This window comes from Rhododendron vialii, chromosome 6a (genome assembly GCF_030253575.1).
Source record: "Rhododendron vialii isolate Sample 1 chromosome 6a, ASM3025357v1".
Lineage (NCBI taxonomy): Eukaryota > Viridiplantae > Streptophyta > Magnoliopsida > Ericales > Ericaceae > Rhododendron > Rhododendron vialii.
Genome location: NC_080562.1, coordinates 41,041,062 through 41,065,315, shown reverse-complemented (window position 1 = coordinate 41,065,315; position 24,254 = coordinate 41,041,062). Strand labels below are relative to the sequence as shown.

Here is a 24,254-nt window from a genome sequence, read left to right as displayed (position 1 = left end):
CTAAACCCCCGGGGTTGGCCGGGGTCAAGGCCGGTTTGCTACCTCCTAAGGTTCTCAGGTTGGAGCTACGCGCAAGTTGATCCGGACATTCGATCGTCCAAAAAAATATCTGAGTGGTATATAAATGGCTGACTCACTTAAGTTAGGCCTAAATATCACATTGTACTCTCTTGTACTACTTTCAAATAAGAGAAGAGAGTACTAGTTTCTTCCATTTCAAGAACTAATTTGGTGTTTCTCCAAAATTAGAATACTTAATCACGTTCAGATACCTACATCAAGGTTTTATTTGCAATAGGAGCTAGTGTATATGGTAACTAGACCCCCGGGTTGGCCGGGGTCAAGGCCGGTTTGCTACCTCCTAAGGTTCTCAGGTTCGAAATCTCATTGGTATTATCAACTCCTTTGGGGTCAATCCATATGGAGCTTTCCTTTGCCTTTAACTGGAATCCCACTAGCGGACGGCGCGATTAGTTTCTCAAGGTGTATGTAAGTTGGCTCGGACACGTTAGTTGTAAAAAAACACACTCCATATGACTGGATTTAAGCATGGGCAGCTAAATCTAATAGTACTCCAATAGGTAAACCAAACCCCACTTTAAACTACAGCTAGATGGACTGTCACATCCTTTACCATTTTTGTTCAAAATTTCAAATCCTTTTCCTATGAAGTTTTACACCTTGTTTGGTTCTCATTATTTAAAGTTATTTTTGATGTAATGAGTGAAGAGAGATAAAGAGAAAAAGCTATTAAGAAACGTGTAGAGAAGAAAATGAGAGAGATGAGATGTAACCAAACAAGGTTTTAGTTCAAGTTTGGTCCTTTGAGCCAATGCATGGCATTGGGTAGCTCTATCCCTCTTAAATGCACTAGTATTTCCGTTGCTCCCCTCTATAAATGCCTCTTATTGCTACACATTTTCCCCAGATGAGCTCTGTTTTTCTTAGCCCAAAGTCCTTTTGTGTGAAAGGCTTCTTTTTCCAATGAGGAAAGGGTGGTTTTCTATCATTGGAAACTATGTGTTGTGGTGCAGAGAAGCTGTTTGTTTATGGGTCTTAACCAAGTTGGGTGGTATTGAAACTGGGTTTCTGGTCAGATTGATGAAGAAAACAGTTGTTGCTATGGTCACATGCAGTCTTGCTTTTGGTAATTAGTTTCGATTTGGCACTTCTGTTTTCTCTACTTTTTTCTTTTCTTTTCTTGTTGCGCTCTTGCTCATTTGGTGTATTTTCTTGTTGCAAAAGTTTGTTTCGTTTGGTGATTTTTCTATTTTTGCTGCACTTTAGAATTCTGAAGTGATCTGCTATTGGTCCAAACTCTAAACTTTAAGTCACATAATGAGCGGGTAGATGAGGGAGCACAAGCGCAAAAGTGTTTTTCACAAATTAAACCTCCCAAACAACTAAAATTCATGAGTGCGAGGATTGAGTGTGCGAGCGTGGAACAAGGATTGAGAGTGGGAGCAAAGGTCATTTTGAAGAATTAGTGTGACTAGGGTCCAAACATCACTTAAAGAGGTGTTTTCGGAAACCAAAACAATGAGAAACCTCAAAAGTCAAAACTTTCACAGTTTTTGAAACTACGGGAAAGCATCTTATTAAGGTGTAGAAAGTGAGATGTTTCAAGAAAATAGATTTTGGAAGCAAATTGTCGACAGGTTTTCCGCATATATTCCACAAGCATAGAAAAAAGTATTCAAAACAAAACAAACAGGTAATAAAAATCGACTGAGGCAAACTCCTGGGATCACTAGAGCTGCTCGTGACTTCAGAATTCCAGAATTAGTTGAATATGCGTAAGCTAACCCGGACACCCTAGTACAAATGAATATAAAATGTGTCATCCTCTCTTGTGCGTGTTCTCTCTTTTATTTTGGTGAATTGGCCTAATTGCAGGAGGTGCAACTGTGGGAACAATTTCTGGAGCTATCAAAGGGCAGACTACAGAAACGGGGTTTTTGCGCGGGTCCGGAATAGGTGCTGTGGCAGGGGCTATCACCGCCGTCCAGTTGTTGGAATTGAGGGCTCAAGACGAGCCATTCTCCAAGGTATTATGCCCTTGCCCTCTCTTCTAGTCTTGTATTATACGTCAGTGAGCTATAATCAAATTGATAAAGTAGCTGTGATGGCTGTTGACAGGTTGCCCTCTTGTTTAGTCTGATAAATGGGAAAGTCTTTAGGGAATGGGTGACTCCTGCTGTTCTAAAAGCTTATCAATGGCAGGTGTAGTGTAAGATAAACTCTGTAAACACACATTGAGTATTGCTTCATGTTATTTATTGAATTTCAAATGTTGAGTTTCTTAGTTGCTTATTAGGGGTGGCAAACGGACGGGTTTGGATCAAATTGGATAAATTGTTAGTGGGTTGGGTCTTTAATGGGTCATTGACCCATTTAGACCCATTAACTGTAAGTCTAATTACTCATACCCAACCCGACCCATTTATTTTAAAGCAAATCCGACCCGCCTATTAACCCAATTACATATATACTAAAATTTATGATTGAAAAATCAGAAAAGTAAAAAAAAAATTATGATCGAAACTCATAAATTTTTTCAAAAAGACGAGAAAAAGTAAATTTTTTTGTCTTATTGATTTATTTTTGTCTTTATTCAAAAAATTATAAATTTCGATCAAATTTTTTTACTTTTCCAATTCCTTTCATCGAAATAAATCAATAAGTCACAAAAATTTGACACAAAACAAAAAAAAAATTGAATAAAAACAAAAAAATAAGTCAATTTTTTAATCCAAACCCTATGCGGGACTACCATTCTCTCTCTCATCCTTCCCGTTCTCTCTCTCTCTATCTTTCTTTTACTAGTAATTTTTTTCTGTTTTTGTTTATGGAAAGAATCGTAGAAACGTTTGTGTGTGTGTGGGAAATTGCGTACATGGGAGGTGTTGGTGCGTGTGTAAAAAAGCACAATAAAACTAGAGTAGTTTTCTTTTCTTTTTTTCAAAAAGGTATCAATCGAGAGAGAATTTTGATTCACGAATTCGTTCGTGCCTTTGTGGTTGAGTTTCTTAACTCTAGTTTTCTCTCTCTATATGTATCGTGCTTCTCGCTCTATAACTCTCTCTCTCTAGAATCGATTGGGTTTTGTTGGGCTTCTGTTTTGGGCATTTTTATCGCAATCAATAGATGAGATGTGTTTTCAATTTTGACTGGTTAAAATAATTGTTACCGGTTACAATTGGTTTTTAATCCGGACCGTCCAAAATATTTTTGGACGCGTGTGATTTAGCACAGAACAATTGAATAAAAGAGAGAGAGAAGGCCATACTCCTCGGGGAGAGACAGAGAGAGATAGAGAGAGAGAGAGGGCCATACTCCTCGGCTTCCCTATTGCAAAAGAGACGGGAAACCTAGTAATTGGTAAAGAGGAAGGAATTTGGTGGGTTACTTTCATTACCCATTGGGTCATTTAAGTTAACCCAATTGATGCCCAATTAATAATAGGTTAGTTGGATTTGGACCCATTCTTACCCAATTAATAAATGGGTTGGGTTGGATCTATTTTTAGTTGATGGATATGGGTTTGTCAATGGGTCTGGGTTCAATTTGTCACCCCTATTGCTGACTATGGTTCATATATAAATGGATCCTGAAAATGAGACTTTTAATATTCAGGTTAGTGCTTTGGACGTAAGTTTTAGCGAAAATTCGGATATTTTCGGAATAAATGGAGGCAGGGGGTTGTCTCAGGATTACATCAAGAAGCTGCCAAAATGCAAATTCAGTCCCAACAGCAGAAAGAGACCGGGCTACGCGACAAGTTGTATTGTTTGCTTAGAGGTTAGCACTTTGGTTCTATGTTACATTTGAATCTTCTAAATCATGAAACGTCTCATTTGAGTCACATTGGCACATTGGTCATTTGTTAAGGACAGATGCGGATATCGTAAGTTAGGGGTAACAAATTGGAAGTATAACTATCAGTATAAGATCGAAAAGAGCGTTCATTGACGGGCAGTTGTTACATGTTTATGCATAAACCCTAGAGGGGTGGTGAATCAACCTTGGTACTTTGAACATGTTCACTAGTATGGGGTGATGGCCCTCTCTCTCTCTCTCTCTCTCTCTTCCAGTAGCATGCCAACATAATCGAGCAATTTTCGTACCTCGAAAAGACAAATAGCCATCGTACTCACAAAGATGGTCCCATGACTGATGCACTTTTTCCTACGCGAATTATGTGCCTGTGAGTTTTCTGATAGTTAAGCTTACGTTACTAAATGGTGTAGTCCTTGAATGACACTCCCCGAGTTTAGCGTAGTGACTTTATGACTCACCTAATAACGGTGACAAGGGAGAATGTATCCAATTATGCTTGAACATTATACTGACACTTGCACCCGTATCCGAGTCCAAACAACATCATTCGATCTGGTATGTGAGGAACAAACTCTCATCCATACAACATCTGATAGTCTTTATTCTGTTATGAGTGGAACGAACTCTCATCTGCTATCGTTACAATCTCAGGATTTCAAGAAAGGAGACTTTATCAGGGCACTGCCAAGTTGCGGACACTCTTTCCATTTGCGATGCATAGACGATTGGCTAACAATCCATGGCTCTTGCCCAGTATGCAGGGGAGATGTCTAATTGTAAGGAGAGAATTGGGACGGTTAATTCGTTATATCAGACGAACCGCAGGACTACAAAAGGAGATTTGGAAACAATGTTGAATTCTTGACTCTCTTTTTACCTATCCCGATTATGAACCACAATTTTTTTTTGAGTTACGTGATTCACCCTACATGAGATTGGAGTATTATCATATTACTGCTTGCCGACGGACCGAATTGTTATCCCATTGCAGAATCATCAGGCATGTCTAGCCTGTCTAGTGGATCGTTTATCAGAAAATCGATTCAATAGGAGACAATTACTCACAAAATCTCATCATTTATCGGAGAAACGGGACTCGTTTATTTAGATACTAAACTCAAATCGATCCAGTTTTTTGCATCGATGATCCATTTAACTAAGTAAATACACACGGGAAAAAAAGAAACGAAAAGACGGTGCAGTTGCACGGAGAAAATCTAGCTATAATACAATAACTTTGCATCAACATTAACTTAGCGTTGTTGATAATACAAGGAAACAATAGGGTCATAATAGCAAACAAAAAATGGAAGGCTGTAATTCTTCTACTACTATATCCATGTGACCAGGGTTATAAAGGTCGTTACGTTCGTATCAGCCATTACGCAACATAATGCTGGACCTCCCATACCGTTATTTTGGATTGGTTTGGTTCTATGAATTTTAGGGATTAGTTTAGTTCTCCAAAGTCATAATCCATAGTTATTGTTTGAATTCTTGGTTTACTACAAAACCAAACAAATTCGGTCCATGCTCACCCCTATCAAATATGGTAAAAGGCATTACTCTCACATATTCTCAGGTTTAGTGAACTTATCTTAATTTGCAATCAAATTATTTATTACTCGGACCCTCGAGTTGATATGAACTGTATTACACAAAAATTCAGACCGGAATTTAAAAATAAGCAAGAGTTAAAAATAAAAATAAAAAAACACAGAAAATTTTCTCAATTTTTCATCTTTTTATTCATTATTTTACATTTTTTACGAAATATAAATTATATAGTTTATTTTTCTTTGAAAATGAAACTATCTTGTTTGTATCTATCTTTGTTTTGTTATTGTTGCGCAACTTTCCTAATTTTTGGCGAGGAAAAAAGAATAAATTTCAAGAGCTATACATGCCGACCCACTGATGCACATAATAACAGAAAAGAAGTTTTCAATGATGTTTTTTTTTCATCCCCGTTCATCAGATCGAACGAGTAAGACGCTAGTGTAACCTTATGGAAATGTATCCAATCATAAATATGGAGTCCTTTTTATGTTTTCAATACTATCCACAAAGTTGAATTTGAAAGGGTCGTTTTTCATTTTTTGTTTGGTGTTCTTCTCATCAGGCAACCCCAAATCCCCCAAAAAACGAGCCCATGATTATTTCCCTCAACTTAATTGGTTCAATAAGGCAATAACAGAATTCGAGTAATGCTACGTACAAAGAAAATTTATCCCCGAAAATGTCCCCAAAAAAGCAATCAGTGGCTGAGACTTGAGATTCACTTTGATGATTGTGTTCCACACATCAAAGTGAATCTCAACCACTAATTGCTCTTTTCGTGGCACTTTCGGGATAAGTTTTCTTTGTCCCTAATGTAACAGAAATCTCACCTACTTTAGAATTGTAGTATTGTGGTAGGATTCAGAAACTAGTTATTTAGTCCCACTCATGGCTAATTATTCAATAGTTACCCCCAAGTGCCACGTGATACTCCTCACAACATAAATGGTTGAAAGTATTTCGTAGGCATCGCCACTTAGTACTCTAGAAAGGCTGAATAATTACTACTTCCTATTTAGTATTGTGATAGGATTCGGAAACTTTGGGAATCTATATAATTAAATTTCAATAGGATTCAGTGTGTGTATGTATGTGTGTGTGTATATATATATTTCACCACTTTATTTCCTTCTCTGATTGATTCCCTTTACGTAGCATTGAACGTTTTTGTTTCAGGCCATGGAAGAGAGACGGACCCGTCAATGCCCGCCTCCACCGGCGGCGTACCCGTGGCTCGTATTTTCCCACGGCAGGGGCTTCAAAGACCAGACTTTTCACACCATACCACACCCACCACCCTCCGGACAAAACAAAAACAACAATAACAGCTCCTCTGTTCGATCCGTTCCAGAACTTCGCAACAAGTTCGTTTGGAATTCATGTCACGGCTGGTTGATCCTCTCCAACAACGACGACGATGATCAGTTCTCCCTCTTCAACCCCGTCACTCTCGAGTCTGTCCTCCTACCGCCTAACAAACTCGATCCGGAAACAGCATTACTAGGCTGCACTTTGTCATTCCCTCCTAGCAATCCTAATTGCACGCTTTTTGTATTCGACAGGGGTCTACGAAGAATACTCTTTTGCCGTCTTGAAAACAAAAAATGGATTGCGAAGAGCTATGCTAAGGAGATTGACCCTATAAGGGGAAGGAAACATGACACGGATTTCCTTCATCTTCCTGTTTGTTGCAAAGGTAAATTATACGCCGCAATACGTAATAAAAGCCAACTTGTATCGATTGACACGGTTGAACAAGACACTAGCCATCTTGTCATAAAACGGTTGGGGGCTGAGCTACCTTCGGATTACGAGCAAATTTCATCACATGTAGGTAAATACTTGGTTGAATCGAATGGGGAGATTTACTGCATAATTGCCATGTACGGGGCAAGAAGGTATACAGATGTTAATGGTATTGAGATTTTCAAATTGGACTTGACTCGTCTGATTTGGGAAAGAGTGGAAAGCGTCAAAGATCGAGTATTTTTCGTGTGCAACCAGTATGCAGTTTCGTGCCCTGCTATTTGCACAGATCAAGTGGTGGGAGGAGGGACTTGTGTTTATTTCACTCTGGTTGAGGATAAAAGCTTGTATGCATACAACATTGAGGATGACAGTATTTCAGTATCTTTGCCGTGTCCAAGTTTACCGACACCGTGGAAGTCACCCATATGGGTAATGCCTGATTTGAGGTAACAATAGATACATAGCATTGCTCTGCTAGCTCTTTAATTCCCAAGTATATACATACATGATTGAATTTGCTTCCACTACAGAATCTGGGAAAAGAAGAAAATCTTGAAAATTTATTACCATCCTAATTAATTTGTTAGTTTATATTCTAACTTAGGCTTTGTAATTTCAACTTGATAGATATTGTTGTTGGTTAGTTAATGAATCGAATTCGAAGTTGATATCAACTGCTTTGTTGCTTTCTTTCTGGATTTTCTGTTGGTTAATTTCTCTTGCTCAAGAACCTCAGAGACTAAATTTCTCTTTTCTTTGGAAGGACCTCTGAATTTTTGCTGTTTATTGCAATAGGTTGACAAATGAGGATAGTAGAAAAGATGTGCTCATAAGTGAAGAGCAGAAGAAAGAAGAAGAACGAGGCAGCGGGGAAGAGAGGAAAGAGGTCATCGGAAAAGAAGATGATGTGAAGATAGAAGCAAAAGAGAGACTAAATTTGCTTGACCTGCCATTGGAAATCTTAAAAGCAATTACTGGGCTGCTAATGCCAGTCGACTACATGAAATTCCGGGCCGTATCCACAATGACTCGACAACTAGCCCCCCATATCGAATGGAGAACCGCAATGTCTGGTTCAGATCATCGTCCTTGTTCTCTATCATCTCCTTGGCTCATCAATCTTGAGAAAAGCTCTGGTGTTTTCAGTTTTGTTGACCCACATCACAACGACAAGTACCTCGTTCGGATTCCCAAATCACTGAGAAACACTACCCTCTGCCTCTGCAAAGATGGTTGGTTACTTATGTGTCAATGGTCGACAACAAACGATCCAGAAGAGCCATATCAGCATCGCTTAATTTTTTTCAATCCTTTTACCAAGGAAACTATAACATATCCAGCCCTTCCTCAACTAATGTTTGAGGGCTCCCAATTTGGCTTCTCATCCTCTCCGTCGTCTTCCAAGTGTGTTGTTGTTGTGGTCTCATGTTACTACGGCATATATATTAGTCGTTCAAGGGAGGAGGAATGGAGCCATTTTAAGTTAGAGAGCTTTGAACTACCATTCATGAGCATTCCAATTTTCGCCAATGGAGCCTTTTACTTTTTGAACAGAAATGGAGGACTCAGAGTGTTGAGATTAGAAGGAAGTGATGACAACGATGGTTGCAGCTGGGAAATTCTCGAAAACACCCCAACACCTTGCAAGTCCTTCAATCGCAACTTCTTGGCCGAGTGTGATGGAAAACTTCTTTCTATATTCATCACCGACTTGGGAAAAAGAGTAGAGATTTTCAAGTTGGATCGCTCTAAACTGGTTTGGGAGAGAGTTCACAGTCTGGGAAATCATACGTTGTATATTAACCATTCATCGGCTCTCTCCATTCAGGCAAAAACCCCTAAAATGGAAGACAAGATTTATCTTCCTAGATTTTGTGAGCAGGGCATTGTGTCATACTCTCTTGCTTCAGGAATGTACCACTACTCTTCAGGGAGTGAAGAAGGCTCACTGAAGGATTACTATGGTACAAGGGAGCAACTTTCTAGTGGTTGGATTGTACCAAGATGGCACTAGTTACAAGCTAGCTTATTTTATTTTAGTACAACGATACGATGGTCATTCATTGTTTGGAATTGGTTGTTATGCCTTATGATAGTAGTACTACTTTTTTCTTGTATCATCAACAATTTTCTTCTTCACTTAATCTTGATGTCAAGTTATGTATTATTATTTTGGCTAGATTTTATTCACATACCCGCACGGTCTTTTCTTTTCATTTCTCTCGTGTGTTTGTTTTTATTGGTTGTGTGTGTTTTATGTTGATTGTGTTTGTTTCTTTTCTTTTCATTAATATTGGTCTCCTATTGAATTGATTTTCTGGTAAATGATGCCCTAGACAGGCTAGACATCCCAGAATGATTCTGCAACGGGATAACTATTTGGTCCATTGGCAAGCAGTAGGGTAAATTATATAGAACTCAAAAAGTCTGCGGATCATAATTGGGAGTGCTAAAAAATGTCAAGCCTTCAAAGTAAGTATGCGGTCCGGCCTCATTTGAGAGTGCTAGATCCACACTACTACAAAATGTGAACTCTGGGAGCATATTTGGATCCTACAAATGCGGTAGAATGAAACAACTCTCCCAAGGTAACAGTTATGTGAGATACCGGTGTGCAGTCAATCCCTGTAGACCTATAGGCTTGCTTGGATTAGACCCTGCATGTACAGTCACTTAATGATATTCAATCAAGTTGATTTTTGGTACACTTATTCTACTCAACAAGCTTTACAAAGTGAACGTTTTCGATCGTCGGAGCGAGACCGGAGCGGCGGCAATTTGCTGTGCACGGCACCTTCCTCGGATCCCTGTGGTGGTAGGGGTCAAAGAAAAACTGGTTAAACCGAATCAAAAGTGCAAACCTAGTGGTAACCGATTTGATCCGGTTTATTCAAAGCGAAACAGGTTAAACCGAACCAAAAGAGACTTGGTTCGGCCCAATTTCTCAAGTTTTTAAACCGAAATAGTAAATTGAACAAAACTGGAATTCTATCTGCACTAGAAAACTACCATTAGACTTGCCAAGTTACACATGGATAGTTGACACATCTGACTTGTGGACTTAAAAGCCAATCAAATGCTTTGCGCCCATTGACTTTCTAGCAAAAATTTTGTACTCTCCCTTGGCCCTCTTCCTTTATACTACAATTTCTTCTTCTAAATTGTGTAACTCGATTGCTTTTGATGATATTTTATAAGGCAAGGCTTGCTTTTTGGTGGTTCACTATATTTTATGAGAGAAAAAAGAGTTTATATGTTGCTCGCATCCCTCCCCCCTCCTGCTGCAGTCGGCGATTCTGCAAACGAATCCTGCTCTCGCTTGCTATTCAGCAAACACGGTGCTTCCTAACGATAATGATTTGCTGAACCCACCGGCTGAGCTCGAGAAGAAGTAGCACAAGCTCAAGCGTCTTGTTTAGTCGCTGTTGAGTGTTTAATTGTGTGCAATTGAGCCCTCCAATCGATACTTGTTATGTCCTCCTAGTAAAATGTTACTGGTTATTTCTATCGAGGTCTGGGCTCTTCGAATTGCTTGTGCCACTGCTCTAGAGATGAATCTTCCCGAAGTAATCTTTGAATCACACTGTTTGGAGTTGGTTAATGCTGTTACAGCTACGAAAGGCTCAAGCCCTTGGAAGATTAGCACGACGGTCAAAGATATCAAGGAATGGGCTAAGGACAGAAGCTGGTTCTTTGTTTGGTGCTATAGGAACAAAACAAAGTTGCTCATTGTCTTGCTAATTTATGTCTTAGGAAAAATCTTGTTTCTCATTCAGGTTGTATCCCACCTGAAGTAGAAATCTGGTTGGAAAAAGATGTAATTGCTTGATTTGTATGCATGGTTCTCTCACCAATAAAATATTGGAATTTTGTGTCTGACACCAATGAAGCCAACTTGTCTTGAAGCTAGTGTACATATGTGGATGGATTTCAGCTTGATGGGACCAGAAGAAAACAAAGCAACGTGGTCACACAGTCTCACACTAATTGCACCTCCAAGCTGCTCAACCCGTTAATTGGCTTGGCATTTTTAGAGAGAGCGAAAGAAGACTCTTCTTTCACTCTCTAAAAATCCCAAGCCAAAAGTGTGAGACATTCTCTTTCCTCTCCTCTCCTAAGAAAACAACTCTAGTTTGTTCCACTCCACAAATGGCCAACTAAACCACCTCTCCTAAATCCATTTTACGGGTTAAGTTTATCTTGATTTCGACATGATCGATCAGTCGCCCAACTCTTTCTTCACGGATGTTAAAGTGCCAAGGTGGCTTCAACATAACAACCGTGTTTAGCCATTCACAAACAGTTGTGGTACGTGGGAACTGTCAGACAGTGTTTGTGCACAGCCGACTAGCGGTCGTGCAAGACTCACCGAGGGGTGTTCTTTCGGGAAGAAGGGCCATTGAATTGGTATTATAATGGCGACGCAATTTGGTAAATGCTGGTTGAGTTCATTTAAGTTGGTTTCAGGAAAGGAATAAGGCACTTGTTTTGTTTCATGTTCTGCTTTCATTTTTTCTGATGAATTAGTTTTAACGGCAAGGGATTTTGGTCTTTGTGGACTTGTCAGTTTGAGAGCAATTTTGTTCATCATCGGCGAGGGTATGCTCATTCCGTGTCCCAATTTGCTGATCGAAACCATTCAATTTTTTCATATTCATTTGTTAGGAGATCATGATAAAATTCAACTCAATCGAATATCGGTAAGTTTGTTTCTTTTCATTCAAATTCTTGACTGAAAAATTGATTTGTTAGATTGAGCACTTATCAATATCCAATTAAGCTGAATTTTTGTCGAGTCTCCTAACAAAAGAATTCAAATAAAATGAGTGGTTCCAATTATCATAGTAAGACACGGAATGAGCATATACTCTCGCAAAGTTAAACAAAGTGAGGGTGAACAAAATTGCTATCTATTAGTATGGATTTTAAGTTTTATTGTTCTTATGCAGCAGTCTGATGACAAAAGATTTTGATCTTGATGGCAAAAAACACAAGAATTTTTTTAAATTTTGGTCCAAACTGAAAAATCAGATTAAATCGGTCCAAACCAGACCGGTTGGTTTATCACATATGAACCACATATGAAACTAGGTAAACACATATGAACGTTTCCAATTAAAAGTAGAAGTTTCACGTAGGCAGTATGCATATGATTAGATTCATATAACTGGTTCCAACAACGTTTAACACTCTCATTCGATCCTTTGAGCCACTCTTCCCGCATACGAAAACTTTTGCGAAATGTGGAAGTAAGCTCCGGTTTATGGTGTGGCCACACAATCTAAAGTTGCCCTAGGTGAGATCGACTCCAAATTACATAAATAAATAAAACCTCCCATTCGAAAGACCGCGGATTAAATACATTTTTTTGAAGAAAAAAAAAACTCACATTTGGAAGAGCTCACGGTACGATGATTGAGCCTAGGTGGTAATAGCTACTATGCAAAGAGTTTCAACAAACATATGGATACAAATGTTCAATTTCGAGGTCCCTCTAATTAGCATTAAGGTCAAGTCAAGTCGTTGATCAGGTTAATGTTGAACAACTTAATCAAAGAACTAACATTGTTCATGAACTGATGGAAGTATACAAAGAAAAATAGTAGTACATTAAATATAGCTTAATGCAAAAGATGACCCTAAATGACCCTATTTTCAATTCAATGTTCCTCTATATAAAATATAACACAATTAGGAACCTCAAATTCAGTTTCCAATTTTGTGCTCGGTGTAATGCTGTTTTTTTTAGGGGCAAATTTTCGTACTCGTCCCTGTAGTTTTACGGTTGTCTCACTTTCGTCCCTCTAGTTTCAAAGTGCTCTAATTTCGTCCATGTAGTTTGTTTTACGTTCCAAATTGGTAAAATCGTTAACACCGTTAACGAAACTAACGGAAAAAAAAATGTGTTTCAATTTTCAATCTGTTTGAACCGGTGCGAAGATCTTATTTTTTTGATCATTTTATCCTAAATGGTCGTAATGAATTTTTGGTTCTAAGGCCTTTCAACGAGCACCTGAAGACTCCTTATTTAGTTTAAGGGCTCTCTTAGGGTGCTCATTGAAAGGCCTTAGAGCCAAAAATTTATTATGACCATTTAAGATAAAATGATCAGAAAAATAAAATATTTGCACCGGTTCAAACGGATTGAAAATTAGAACACTTATTTTTTTTTCCCGTTAGTTTCGTTAACGGTGTTAACGATTTTACTAATTTGGAACGTAAAACAAACTACAGGGACGAAATTAGAGCACTTTAAAACTAGAGGGACGAAAGTGAGACAACCGTAAAACTACAGGGATGACTACGAAAATTTGCCCTTTTTTTAGAGGGTTTACTTCTTACTTATTGAAACGATCCACCTAAGAAAAGGTACTCACAAAAACCAAAAAAATGCTATATTTGAAGAAAACCTGGTACAGAAATGCTATATCTACTTCGTGTATATAGCATGGGAAATTGACTCACACACCTTGAAATAGAATAATTCGACTCATCCTTTGTGTACGGCTTGTGAAAAGAAAAAGAAATGAGTAATAACACCCACATAAAAGTACAATAAGTACATCAAATTGTTTGGCCTTCCTCTACACAAAAAAAGAAGAAGAGAGAGCTAGGATGAATTAACAAACAAAAGTATCTATATTACTTAGAAAAAAATAAACAAACTAACAAAAGTAAAAAAAAAAAGAAGGGAAGCGGTACTAAACTTTTACCAGAGAGAGAGAGAGAGAGAGAGAGAGGGGGAGGGAGGCAAATTGCAGTAGAAAATAGCATAAAAAATAGCAACACAAATAATGGAAGGTTAGCTAAAAGGAATATAATAGGAAAGAAGAAAATCATCCATATAGATGTGGTTTCCATTTAAAATTGAAGGAATTTGAAAAAGAGATCAGAAAGAATGCAAAATCATTACCAAAACTGAAAAAGCAATTACCAAAATTGAAAAAATCATTACTCAACCATTTATTCCAAAAAATGTAAAGTATTTACCAAACTACCAAGGTTGAATGAAGTGTTAAGATTTATGCAGAAAAAATGTATGTTAAATCTAACGGTCAAGATTTATGTAGGAAAAATATATAGGCCACCACACCATCGTATGTGTCACGATTGAGCCAAAAATGTCTAATAGGCACCAAAAATATGAGTTATCATCCTCCAAAACTATTGTACCATATGCTTTCAATGTACACCCCTCTGTAACTAACAAAAAAACATGCACAACACACATCAAAATTACACCTAACACCTACACCAAAAGAATACTACAACGTTTGAACACTAAAACCAATCCCCTATAAACTCTTTTTAATTTAGAAATCCGTATTCTAGTAAGATTAGGAGACTCTAAAAAGGTGTTGTAAAAGGAAAGCCAGTTATGAAGGGAATATTTCCAAGCCTTTATATTTCCTATATATACCGGCATCAAACTCTCTGTATGTCTGTATCTATCTACCTTTGATCTCAACACAGGCTTTTGATACATGGAAGAGAGAAGGCCTCGTCATTCCCCGCCGCCGCCGCGAGGGCCATATCCATGGCTCGTGTTTGATCACGGCAGAGGCCTCAGAAACCAGACTTTCTACTCCATATCACACCCACCCTCCAACCAAAACAACAACTCCTCTGTTCGGTCTGTTCCAGAATTACGCAACAACTACGTTCACAATTCGTGTCACGGCTGGCTGATTCTATCCGACGAAGATGACCAGTTCTCCCTCTTCAACCCCGTCACCCTGGAGTCCATCCTTCTACCGCCTCACGACGAACTAGACCCGAAAACTGATATCAACGCCTGTGCTTTGTCGTCCCCTCCGGCCGATCCAAGCTGCACGCTCTTTTTATTCGACGGCGGTCTACGCAGAATACTCTACTGTCGTCTTGAAAACCAAGTTTGGTTTGAGAAAAGATACGGTAAAGTGATCGAGGCCATAGCCGAAAGTAGTGCTGGCCGCAAAAATTATCTTCGCAGTCCTGTTAGTTGCAACGGCAAATTATACGCCGAAACATATTATGGAGGCGAGCTCGTATCAATTGACACAACCGAACAAAGTACTAGCGATCTTTTCATAAGACCGTTGGGGACTAGACTACCTTCAGATTACGAGCCGCTTTCACAATGGGCTCAACTGGTCTTGGTCGAATCTGGTGGGGAACTTTTCACCATAGCTACCCTAGGTGGGGGAAGATTACTCAGGCAAGTTGTTGGTATCCAGATTTTCAAATTGGACTGGGCTTCTGTGACTTGGGAGAGAGTGGACAACGCCAAAGACCGAGCATTTTTCTTGTGCAACCGTTATGCGATTTCGTGCCCTGCTACCGACCAGGATCAAGTAAGAGGGAATTGTGTGTATTTCCCTGGATACACAGATAGAGACTTGTGCATGTACGACATTGCTGATGGAAGTATTTCACTACTTTTGCCTTGTCTAAATTTATCGACACCATGGGAGTCACCTTTTTGGGTTTTGCCTGATTTGAGGTAACAACACTTTTAAAGTTTTTTATGAGTACATGTAGTTTATAACCCTTTTTTTTTTGAAGTTTTGGCTATGATTTGTCTCACCTATACATGCATGATACACAATGGTGTTTTCTTTGTTTGAGGAACACACTAATGTTTCAATTGAAGGATATGAAGACAACATCTGAAAATTAAACGCATGTTGGTCGGTACTTTGAATTAAACGCATGTTGATCGGTAGCTTGGATAGCTCTGTTGCAACTTATTGCAAGCCCTGTGTTGTTAATATAGATAAACTGGTTTGAAGTTTGAATTAATCGATCTTCTTGTATGTGACTGAAGTAATTCAGAGAAAAAAAATTTCCGTATCAGTTTTTGTTTCTCGAAAGATTGATCAGTTTTTATGCGCTGGTACAAAGGAAAGATAGTCATCTGATTCTTCTTTTTTTATCGGCATTCTGGCTCTTCTTGTTCTTGGCATAGGTTACCAAACTTGAATATAGAAGCTCTTGCCATAACTGGAAATAAAGAGCAAAAGGAGGAGGAGGAGGAGGAGGAGGAAGAAGAAGAAGCAGACGAGAAAGATGAAGAGAGCGAAGAGGGAGCAGAAACAGAAGAAAATGAGAAGACTGAAGCAAAAGAGGGACTAGACCGGCGCCATCATCCTCTATCATCTCCATGGCTTATGAATTTTGAGAAAAACAACGGTGTTTGCAGCTTTGTTGACCCAAGTGGCGGAGATAGATACCTCGTTCGGATCCCCAAATCGCTGCAAGATTCTATCCTCTGCCATTGCAGTGATGGTTGGTTACTGTTGTGTCAACACTTGCCAACAACTGATTTTCCAGAAGAAGGATTCCAACATTGCTTAACCTTTTTCAACCCTTTTACCAAGGAAATTGTAACACATCCGGCCTTGCTTCGTCTAGGCCTGATGTGTGGCTTAACACGCTTTGGCTTCTCATCCGTGCCATCTTCTTCCGATTGTGTTGTCGTTGCGGCCACGTTTTGTTACACCAGTGTTGGCATATACACCAGTCGTGCAAGGGAGGAGGAATGGAGTTACAATGTGGTGGAATACGCTCCAGTTTTCCAACCAAGTTTCAGCAGTCCGATTTTCACCAACAACGCCTTTTACTTCATGGGCGAGAGTGGAAATCTTGGAGTTCTGAGACTAGAGGGAGGTGCTGGCTGCGATTGGGAAGTTCTAGCGAACACCAAAACGCCTTGCGACTCTTTCGACCGCAACTTCTTGGCCGGGTGTGACGGAGAGCTTCTCTCGATTTTCGTCGGTGTCATGGGAAAATGGGTGCAGGTTTTCAAGTTGAACCCTTCTACAATGAGCTGGGAGAGAGTTGAGAGTGTGGGAAACCATACGTTGTACATCAGCGCTTTATCGGCTCTCTCGGCGGAGGCAAAAGCCCCTAAAATGGAGGAAAAAATCTTCTTTTCCAGATTTTATGGGCAGGGCGTTGCTGCTTATTCTCTTAGCACAGGAATGCACCACTACTCTTCAGGGAGTGAAGAAGGCTCACTGAAGGATTACTATGGTACAAGGGAGCAACTTTCTAGTGGTTGGATTGTGCCAAGGTGGCTCTAGGTTTTTTTTTTTTTTGAAAGGCTATTCATCATTTTTTTTTTGGAAAGGCCAAGGTGGCTCTAGTTACTAGCCCCAAGACTCATGAGGGGGTGTTTCCACTAACAATTGTGACAACAATTTTTTGATTTTGTCTTTATTTAAATTGTTTTCGCGTTTGTTAGTTTTACGCCAATATTAGTTCGTCTCGACGAGAGAAATCGAAAAAGTAAAAAAATATGATTTTTTTAGTCGTTCTGACTTGTGGGCTTAAAAACCAAGCAAATGCTTTGCGCCCATTGACTTTCTAGCAAAAATTTTTGTACCCTTCTTTGGCCCTCTTCCTTACAGTAGCAATTTCGTCTTCTAAATTGGTTGCTTTTGATGATATTTTATATACAAGGCAAGGCTTGCTTTTTGGTTGTTTACATTTTATGCGAGAAAAAAGAGTTTATATGTTGCTCGCAATAACAAGAATTTTTTAAATTTTGGACCAAACTGAAAAATCAGATTAAATCGGTCCAAACCGGACTGGTTGGTTTATCAACGATTAGGTTCGATTGAGTTTGTAAAATGTCTGATTTGAAATTGCCGGTTTGATTTGAAAAAATGCTCGAACCGAATAGTTCATACCTCTACATTCCGAATACAGGTTGACCGAACAGTTCATACCTCTACATTCCGAATACAACTCAACCTGGCTCACTTGAGGATTGAGCCCAGGTGGCACGAGGATTGAGCCCAGGTGGTACTAGTTACCATGCAAAGAGTTTCAACAACAAACATATGGATACAGTACTTGCGTAGAATGTTCAATTTCGTGGTCCCTCTAATTAGCATTAAGGTCAAGTCATTGATCAGGTTAATGTTGAACAACTTAATCAAAGAACTAACATTGTTCATGAACTGATGGAAGTATACAAAGAAAAGTAGTACATCAAAATATAGCTTGAGCAGCTTTATGAATCTTTATGCAAAAGGTGACCCTACACTAGAAGTGTGATACAACAGCTCTTGGAAGTATTTAACCCCCTTGTTTGATCATGAGATTTCATACCTTACAGCAACGATTTTGAACTAACCACGGTCGAAATGTTGGAGCCCGAATCGTAACTGCGAAACTGTAACAACCTTCGCGCAGTTTTAATCTTCAGAAGCTACGCGATTTCATCTCATGTAATCAGAAAATTCATGAGGCAAACACGACTCTGCGAATCTTGCCACCTCTCTAAATCTTCTGTTTGAGAATGTGCTTCAATTGGATCTTTTGACTTTCCATCTTAGCCTCCACAAGTTTTGCTTTTAAACTACTGCTCTTCTGCACGCCGCGCGGCCATTCAATGCACCCTTTCATCGCTCGCGTTATGTGCGGATTCCCCGACTCGGGTGAGCTCCATTGGCCCATCAAATCTGCTGCAATAATTCCGCCTTTACCGGAATACCTGTCTGGAGAAACCACGACCCCATTAGAAAGCCTTCCATTTGAGAGCCTCCCGTTCTTTTGTTCCCCTGAGACTATCTTGACGTTTTCGCTATTATTTGAGCCCGATCTCCAAAGCCGCGATATGGATGTGACTTTCTTCAAATGGGACTTAGGTGCAGCATAAACCTCCCTGATTTCAGTAACCGGTGTCTCCTGACACCCATTTCCTTCCCATTCCGTTCTACTTTCTGACACATTGCTGTAGCGGCGAATCTTGTTGACAGATGGGTCGCTCCCATTGGGCGAATAGCTCGACCCCTGATCATCCATATGGGTCACGGTTTCCCACCCACTCTCATCTTCTTCATCTCCACTTTGATCAATATATTCATTAGAATGTCTCAGAACACTCTTTTTATCAAACACATTAGCTTCAGGACTAACAGTATGAACCTTGGATGCATGGCTAGGAGGACTATATCCATCACATTGTTCAACCTCTCTCTCATTGCCCCCACCGAAATTAACATCCTCGAAAACAGAGAAGATGTCATCCGGATTCGGCGCCTCATATTTAAAGTCCCTGATGTCTTGAATATTGACAAATGAAGCAGCTTGACGAAGGAACTCTGCTTGTCTCATCTCCTCCACGTCTAGAGTTCCACTTCTTGATGTAAGAAAAGTTTCTAGATCTGCTACAAGCCTTTTCATCTGAGAGAACTTATCTTCAATCATCACTTTAGCATCAATTAACTTCATTTGAACCCGTTCTTCACGCCAAACCTCGGCCATTTGCAACATCCTCCTCTCATCATCCACTTCCTCGCGGAGTTTCATGGATTCCCTCTTTAGTTCTTCAACTTCAGCCTTGTCTTCTCCAATTTCCTTGGCAAGCTCGTCACAAACTTCCTCTATTAGCTCTCTGGCCTTCCGCTCCTTTTCGTAGTCTTGCATATAGCGCTTCGCAGATACCTTGGCATCAGTAAGTTCGTTGACTAACTTGGTGTTAACAATTTCCAACCTCTGCCGATTTTTCCTCTCCCGGTTCAAGTCGGCTTTGATGTCTTCAATGATTGCACGGATTTTCTCATGTTCTCTGCTCCGCCAGGCAGCCCTTTCCTCACTGAGTTTCTTTAAGAAGTGCTCTAGTTTCTTTTTTGATGACCGCTTCTCAGTCTCAAGATCATGGACACGCGCTCGAGTTTGTTCAAGCTCTACTTCCATTACAGAAATGGCTGAGACAAAATTTCCTCTTTCCTTGGGATGCTTTGAGTGACCGTAAATCTGTTGTACCTCGTCGGACGTTTTCAAGCATATTGGGTCCCATTTTGTTGCCCCCTCCATTCCAGAGTTGGAAAATTGAAATGTAGGTTCAAACTGCTGAACACAAAATTGAAATGTAGGTTCAAATGAGTGATGAAGGAAAGCAAAGTGGAAATTCAAGAACATAACACAGAAAACCAGTTAAGGAAAGCTATAGCAACTAGACAGGAGTATAAAACGTCCGACTCTTACAGTAGCATCTACTAAATTAAATATTGATAAACGAATTCAGATCAGCTTTTCTTTTCAAAATTTTCTCTTCATTTGGTGCCTCAGACAAGTGCTAATAATTAGATAGAGCAGATAGTTAGGATAATCACATAAAATCACTGAGGGGATAAAAAACTGGGCCATGAAATGATATACGCTGCCCTGCGCCACGAAATGATCAGCTATTCTTTTTGTATATAGTCTTAACTCCAGCATATCCCAATTCTACCAGTTGCAAATGGTTTGTCTACAGTCTTCATATTAAGGATACCAAAGGAAAACTTTACCTTACACGAATAACCATTTCTTGGACCACAGACTGAACGAGGACTCAGATCCAAATCCTTTGCTTCAGACCTACGTGGTCTACTATTTTGATGAGCAAGAAATGGCAACCCAATATGACTGGCTCCATACTGCAGCATAAGAAAATCAATAAGGAAAATCTCAATTCCCAAAATTGTTAACCAATAACAAGGCGGCAAGTCTCCAATTCTCAAATATGACTACATTGGCCCCTAAACTGATCCTACGTGATGAGGAGTACAAAAACAACATACACCAAATCTCAGTCATCAAATCCAATATTTGTAAGGCATTAGGCCGTTTAATTGGTTGGATTCAACATGGGATCAGAGCACAAATCCTGTGAAGTCATTTACTAAGTAAGTTTCAGCAATACCACTGGTGGACGGACAAATCCATTAGACAATCGATCCTACAAACACTTGCGATGCACTAAACCTTGGGCATGTGGTTTTAACTACTCCCTTAGATTTTAGACCAGTAAAATTGTTCACCAAGGGGATTAAATTATTCTCCACTATTAATCCGGCCGATCAAACTTGACATGTCTATACAAGATATAGCTCACTCGAAAAAGTGAAAAGGGTATTGATCATTGACATGACATTTCAACAAGAAAAACACCAACTCGAATTAAGAGTTCCCTTTAGAGAGTTTACCATTCAAAGGAGAAAAAGAGAAGGTCTCAGTGAATAGTGGGCAGACAGTTGGATCATAATTCCGCTATTCAATATCGATGTTAAAAGATCAACTGTCCAAAAGCATCACTCACGAATTGGATTCACCTGACCTGACTAGTGAACTGAATTCTTGTACCAATAATTGCAACTAATCAATCACCAATAATTTCCCCGAGCTACATGCCAATAAAGAAGGTGGTACGTTTTTCTTGCTTTAACAATAAATGCAAATTAGATTCCACATTGTGATGACTCATGAGCATCTCCAACGGGAGAGTACAATCCCATGAGGAGCTCCACCTATCTGGCACCACAAGCCTCTCCAATCTTACCTTCAAATCCAAAGTCAAATCCTACATGAATTTGACAGCAACCAATTTGCTTCAAAAATGACAGCAAACGGCAAATGTAAAAGTGGCATTTTGTGAAATACAAAAAATAGCTTACAAAAAAATTTAGTCTGTGGTAGCAAATTTGACACCATTATTTGAGAGGAGAGATTTTTTGGATGTCAAATTGACACGTCAGTCTTCAAAAAAAATACTATGACATCTTCGTATTTGAAGAAGGGTCTTGCTTACATTTGTCTAGTAGGCGATGGATGATATGTAACTAATGCCAACAAAGTTCGGATTTCAATACACTTCTCTAGATATCGATACAACTTTTACATATTATACTCAGCCACGTTAGCATTTACCTTTGAAGAAAGGTCGGAGATACTCAATCAAATAGCTTCACGCAGATCAAAAAAAACAAAATCATATAGCTTCACGCGATTATTTAGACATTTTGGTTGCTTTAACAATAAATGCACACTAGATTCCAGTTGTGATAATAACAATCAAATAATTTCACATGATTTCCCAGACAGTAAATAAACTAGACAGCCAGAAACTACAGATCTTGAAACTAAAAATGCATACCTGAAACCCTAACTGGTTCTTCTCCTTCTTTAACTGACTAGATTTCTCGGCCGCGGCGGCGATAGTCGCCTCCGGCAACTGCAACCGCCATAGCACGGCGGCGAGCTTCCTCGCCGAAACCGCCGTCGGCTCTCTCTCCCTCCCCCTCACCTCCCGCCGACCAAACTCCGGCGGAGGCCTCTCTTCTTCTTTCTCTCTCTCATCGAACTTCCACTTCAACAGAGGGGTTCCTGGCCTGCTCTGCTTGCTCGCCGGAGGCCTGTCCCTCTTGAACCTGACTCCTCCGGCCGGACTCCGCGGTTTCCGACGAGGCTGCCGGTGGGGTTTCGATTTGGGGAAGAGATCTGAATCTGGCGAGAGGTTTTTGAGGGATTTTTTCGAGGACTGAATCGGTGGGAAGGGAGTAGTAGTCTTGTTGGTGATCTTCATTGTTGGAGGAGTGGTTCAGCCATTAGAGAGCCTGGAGCCGAGGGAGAGAGAGAGAGGTTTAGAGAGAGAAAGGTGTCATTGAGCTTTAATCATCAGCTCTGTTATGGCGACATGTAACAAGTGGAGGGTGAGAGAGAGAGAGAGAGCGAGAGAGAGAGAGTGTACAGTGATCACAGTTCCCAGGGATTTCCTCGAGAGAGCGACGTATACAGACCTCGGTGTATCATCGTGTATATACTGACCATGTGCGTATCGTGGGAATTCCGGTCAACGGCTCTTCGGGCTATATTAAGAAACATTATTAATTGCGCTCTTGGGATTATTTATTCACAGCAAATTGGCATGGGCTTCATCCCTAGCAATGTGTTAGATGAAAAGGCTATTTGAGAATTACGTGACAGTGCTTCAGGAGTACCGAATTATCAATCCTATACTCAATCATAAATGTCTTGTTAAATGGATTCCACGGCGGTGTCATTCTGCGATCGAGTAATGAAACAGTTACGTAAATGCAAAAGATTGGATTCCGAAATGTTATATTGAGTTAAATTCATTAAGATTGTTTACAGAACAATAATAATTTCAACAACACTTCGACCACACAATTAGTCTACAGTGTTAAACTCACTCACAAAGCGAGGGCTCCACACACACTCCGCTTAGTGCTAGGATGTTTGCGCAAGGTTAAATTCGTGTCGAATACAAGTGGAAATAAAAGGAGATGGCTCTCAATGCATTTTTTATTGATTCACGATTTTACAGACTTAAGTTTTTAGGCAAGGGACCTATACGGCACCTATTGTGCCTGAATGTAGCGAATGTAAATTTTACAGTTTTTCTGCAATGAATCAAGCACATGTAGCGTACCTCCATGGAGTTTAGTTTTCTTCCTACAAATGGTGTCAGAGCCGATGACCGACAATTTCTTGATAGACTTCTCTTGAAGCATCAACGTTAATGCTAGCGCATAGACTGTAATTCCGTAATGCATCAACATGAGTAGTGGTCGTGCTCAAGGTGGCTCTAAGCACAGTATGGTAGCTCTCAGTAGAGTGGATGCAAAACATGGTCAATGGCGGAGCCATTAAGGGGTGAAATTGGAGTTTGAACTCTCAAATCAAGTCTTTTTGAATATGTTCACTTGGCTATTACTCAATTTGTCACATGTGAAGTGGAATAAACCTCCTAGTCATTTTAAAATTTTCTTTTTAGAAAAAAAAAAACACATCTTATGATTTTGATGGTCAAAACCTTTTTTTTAGCGTACTTAATTACAATAGATTTTAAACTCTATTTTAATATACTTAATCAATCTTCAGAATTTCATTTTGGCAAACAAAAATCTCCTCTTAGTTTGGTCTCTCCCGAGTGGAGATCCTGACTCCACCACTGGACATGGTGTTGGATAGTGGTCATGATAGACCAAGCATTCGGAGCTGGATGATGAAGGTGATTATACTCAATGGGTAGTAAGGTCCGTTGTATAATTCACACATGAGTGGGAATTGTACGGCATGAATGAAGAATAATCCCACCTCAAACAGAAACGAAGGAAGACGATTCCTAATGTACTTTCAATGGACTCATCAATTACAAGACTTAAGGTGTTTTAGGGCTATTTACTCGGGTCTAGCGTTTTAGGACTATTGACTTTGAATAGTGCATATTGGGCCTGAATTCATAAAGTTAGATTCTCCGCCTAAGCATAGCGGTTCAAATCGTATTCTTCAAATCCGTTATCATTTTCCTACGGAAAATAATTGGAACT

The 24,254-nt window shown here is 39.6% G+C and overlaps 4 protein-coding genes across 5 annotated transcripts; 3 read left to right on the top strand and 1 right to left on the bottom strand.

Moving 5' to 3' along the window:
- The first annotated feature begins 588 nt into the window (after positions 1 to 588).
- On the top strand, positions 589 to 4,807 carry LOC131330484 (NEP1-interacting protein 2-like). Its single transcript, XM_058364087.1, has 5 exons — positions 589 to 1,147; positions 1,897 to 2,048; positions 2,140 to 2,223; positions 3,637 to 3,801; positions 4,492 to 4,807. Exons 1-5 carry the CDS (start codon positions 985 to 987, stop codon positions 4,612 to 4,614), a joined length of 687 nt encoding a protein of 228 aa, XP_058220070.1. The 5' UTR covers positions 589 to 984; the 3' UTR covers positions 4,615 to 4,807.
- A 1,715-nt stretch (positions 4,808 to 6,522) lies between these two features.
- Positions 6,523 to 9,333, top strand: LOC131330483 (uncharacterized). Its single transcript, XM_058364086.1, has 2 exons — positions 6,523 to 7,595; positions 7,945 to 9,333. The coding sequence occupies exons 1-2, from the start codon at positions 6,580 to 6,582 to the stop codon at positions 9,161 to 9,163; spliced, it is 2,235 nt and encodes a 744-aa protein (XP_058220069.1). The 5' UTR covers positions 6,523 to 6,579; the 3' UTR covers positions 9,164 to 9,333.
- Positions 9,334 to 14,613: 5,280 nt separating this feature from the next.
- LOC131330482 (uncharacterized) lies at positions 14,614 to 17,236 on the top strand. Its single transcript, XM_058364085.1, has 2 exons — positions 14,614 to 15,631; positions 16,097 to 17,236. The coding sequence occupies exons 1-2, from the start codon at positions 14,634 to 14,636 to the stop codon at positions 17,211 to 17,213; spliced, it is 2,115 nt and encodes a 704-aa protein (XP_058220068.1). The 5' UTR covers positions 14,614 to 14,633; the 3' UTR covers positions 17,214 to 17,236.
- A 762-nt stretch (positions 17,237 to 17,998) lies between these two features.
- Positions 17,999 to 22,771, bottom strand: LOC131330481 (uncharacterized). Of its 2 annotated transcripts, XM_058364083.1 has the most exons (3): positions 22,058 to 22,771; positions 20,433 to 20,561; positions 17,999 to 19,989 (listed from the first exon to the last, which is right to left on the bottom strand). In XM_058364083.1, the coding sequence occupies exons 1-3, from the start codon at positions 22,484 to 22,486 to the stop codon at positions 18,418 to 18,420; spliced, it is 2,130 nt and encodes a 709-aa protein (XP_058220066.1). In that variant the 5' UTR covers positions 22,487 to 22,771; the 3' UTR covers positions 17,999 to 18,417. The 2 variants fall into 2 exon arrangements, with proteins under 2 accessions (XP_058220066.1, XP_058220067.1); XM_058364084.1 differs by lacking the exon at positions 20,433 to 20,561 and having other exon boundaries at positions 22,058 to 22,768.
- Between the last annotated feature and the right edge of the window lie 1,483 nt (positions 22,772 to 24,254).

What these genes read in the sequence shown, in the direction of transcription:
- LOC131330484 (XM_058364087.1), top strand. Translation starts at nt 985, where the DNA reads ATGAGGAAAGGGTGGTTTTCTATCATTGGAAACTATGTGTTGTGGTGC. An exon ending in CACATGCAGTCTTGCTTTTG is followed by an intron (nt 1,148 to 1,896) that starts GTAATTAGTTTC and finishes GCCTAATTGCAG; the next exon opens with GAGGTGCAACTGTGGGAACA. An exon ending in AAGACGAGCCATTCTCCAAG is followed by an intron (nt 2,049 to 2,139) that starts GTATTATGCCCT and finishes GGCTGTTGACAG; the next exon opens with GTTGCCCTCTTGTTTAGTCT.
- LOC131330483 (XM_058364086.1), top strand. Translation starts at nt 6,580, where the DNA reads ATGGAAGAGAGACGGACCCGTCAATGCCCGCCTCCACCGGCGGCGTAC. An exon ending in TGGGTAATGCCTGATTTGAG is followed by an intron (nt 7,596 to 7,944) that starts GTAACAATAGAT and finishes TTATTGCAATAG; the next exon opens with GTTGACAAATGAGGATAGTA.
- LOC131330482 (XM_058364085.1), top strand. Translation starts at nt 14,634, where the DNA reads ATGGAAGAGAGAAGGCCTCGTCATTCCCCGCCGCCGCCGCGAGGGCCA. An exon ending in TGGGTTTTGCCTGATTTGAG is followed by an intron (nt 15,632 to 16,096) that starts GTAACAACACTT and finishes TTCTTGGCATAG; the next exon opens with GTTACCAAACTTGAATATAG.
- LOC131330481 (XM_058364083.1), bottom strand. Translation starts at nt 22,486, where the DNA reads ATGAAGATCACCAACAAGACTACTACTCCCTTCCCACCGATTCAGTCC. An exon ending in AGAACCAGTTAGGGTTTCAG is followed by an intron (nt 20,562 to 22,057) that starts GTATGCATTTTT and finishes CTTATGCTGCAG; the next exon opens with TATGGAGCCAGTCATATTGG. An exon ending in GAAATGGTTATTCGTGTAAG is followed by an intron (nt 19,990 to 20,432) that starts GTAAAGTTTTCC and finishes TGTGTTCAGCAG; the next exon opens with TTTGAACCTACATTTCAATT.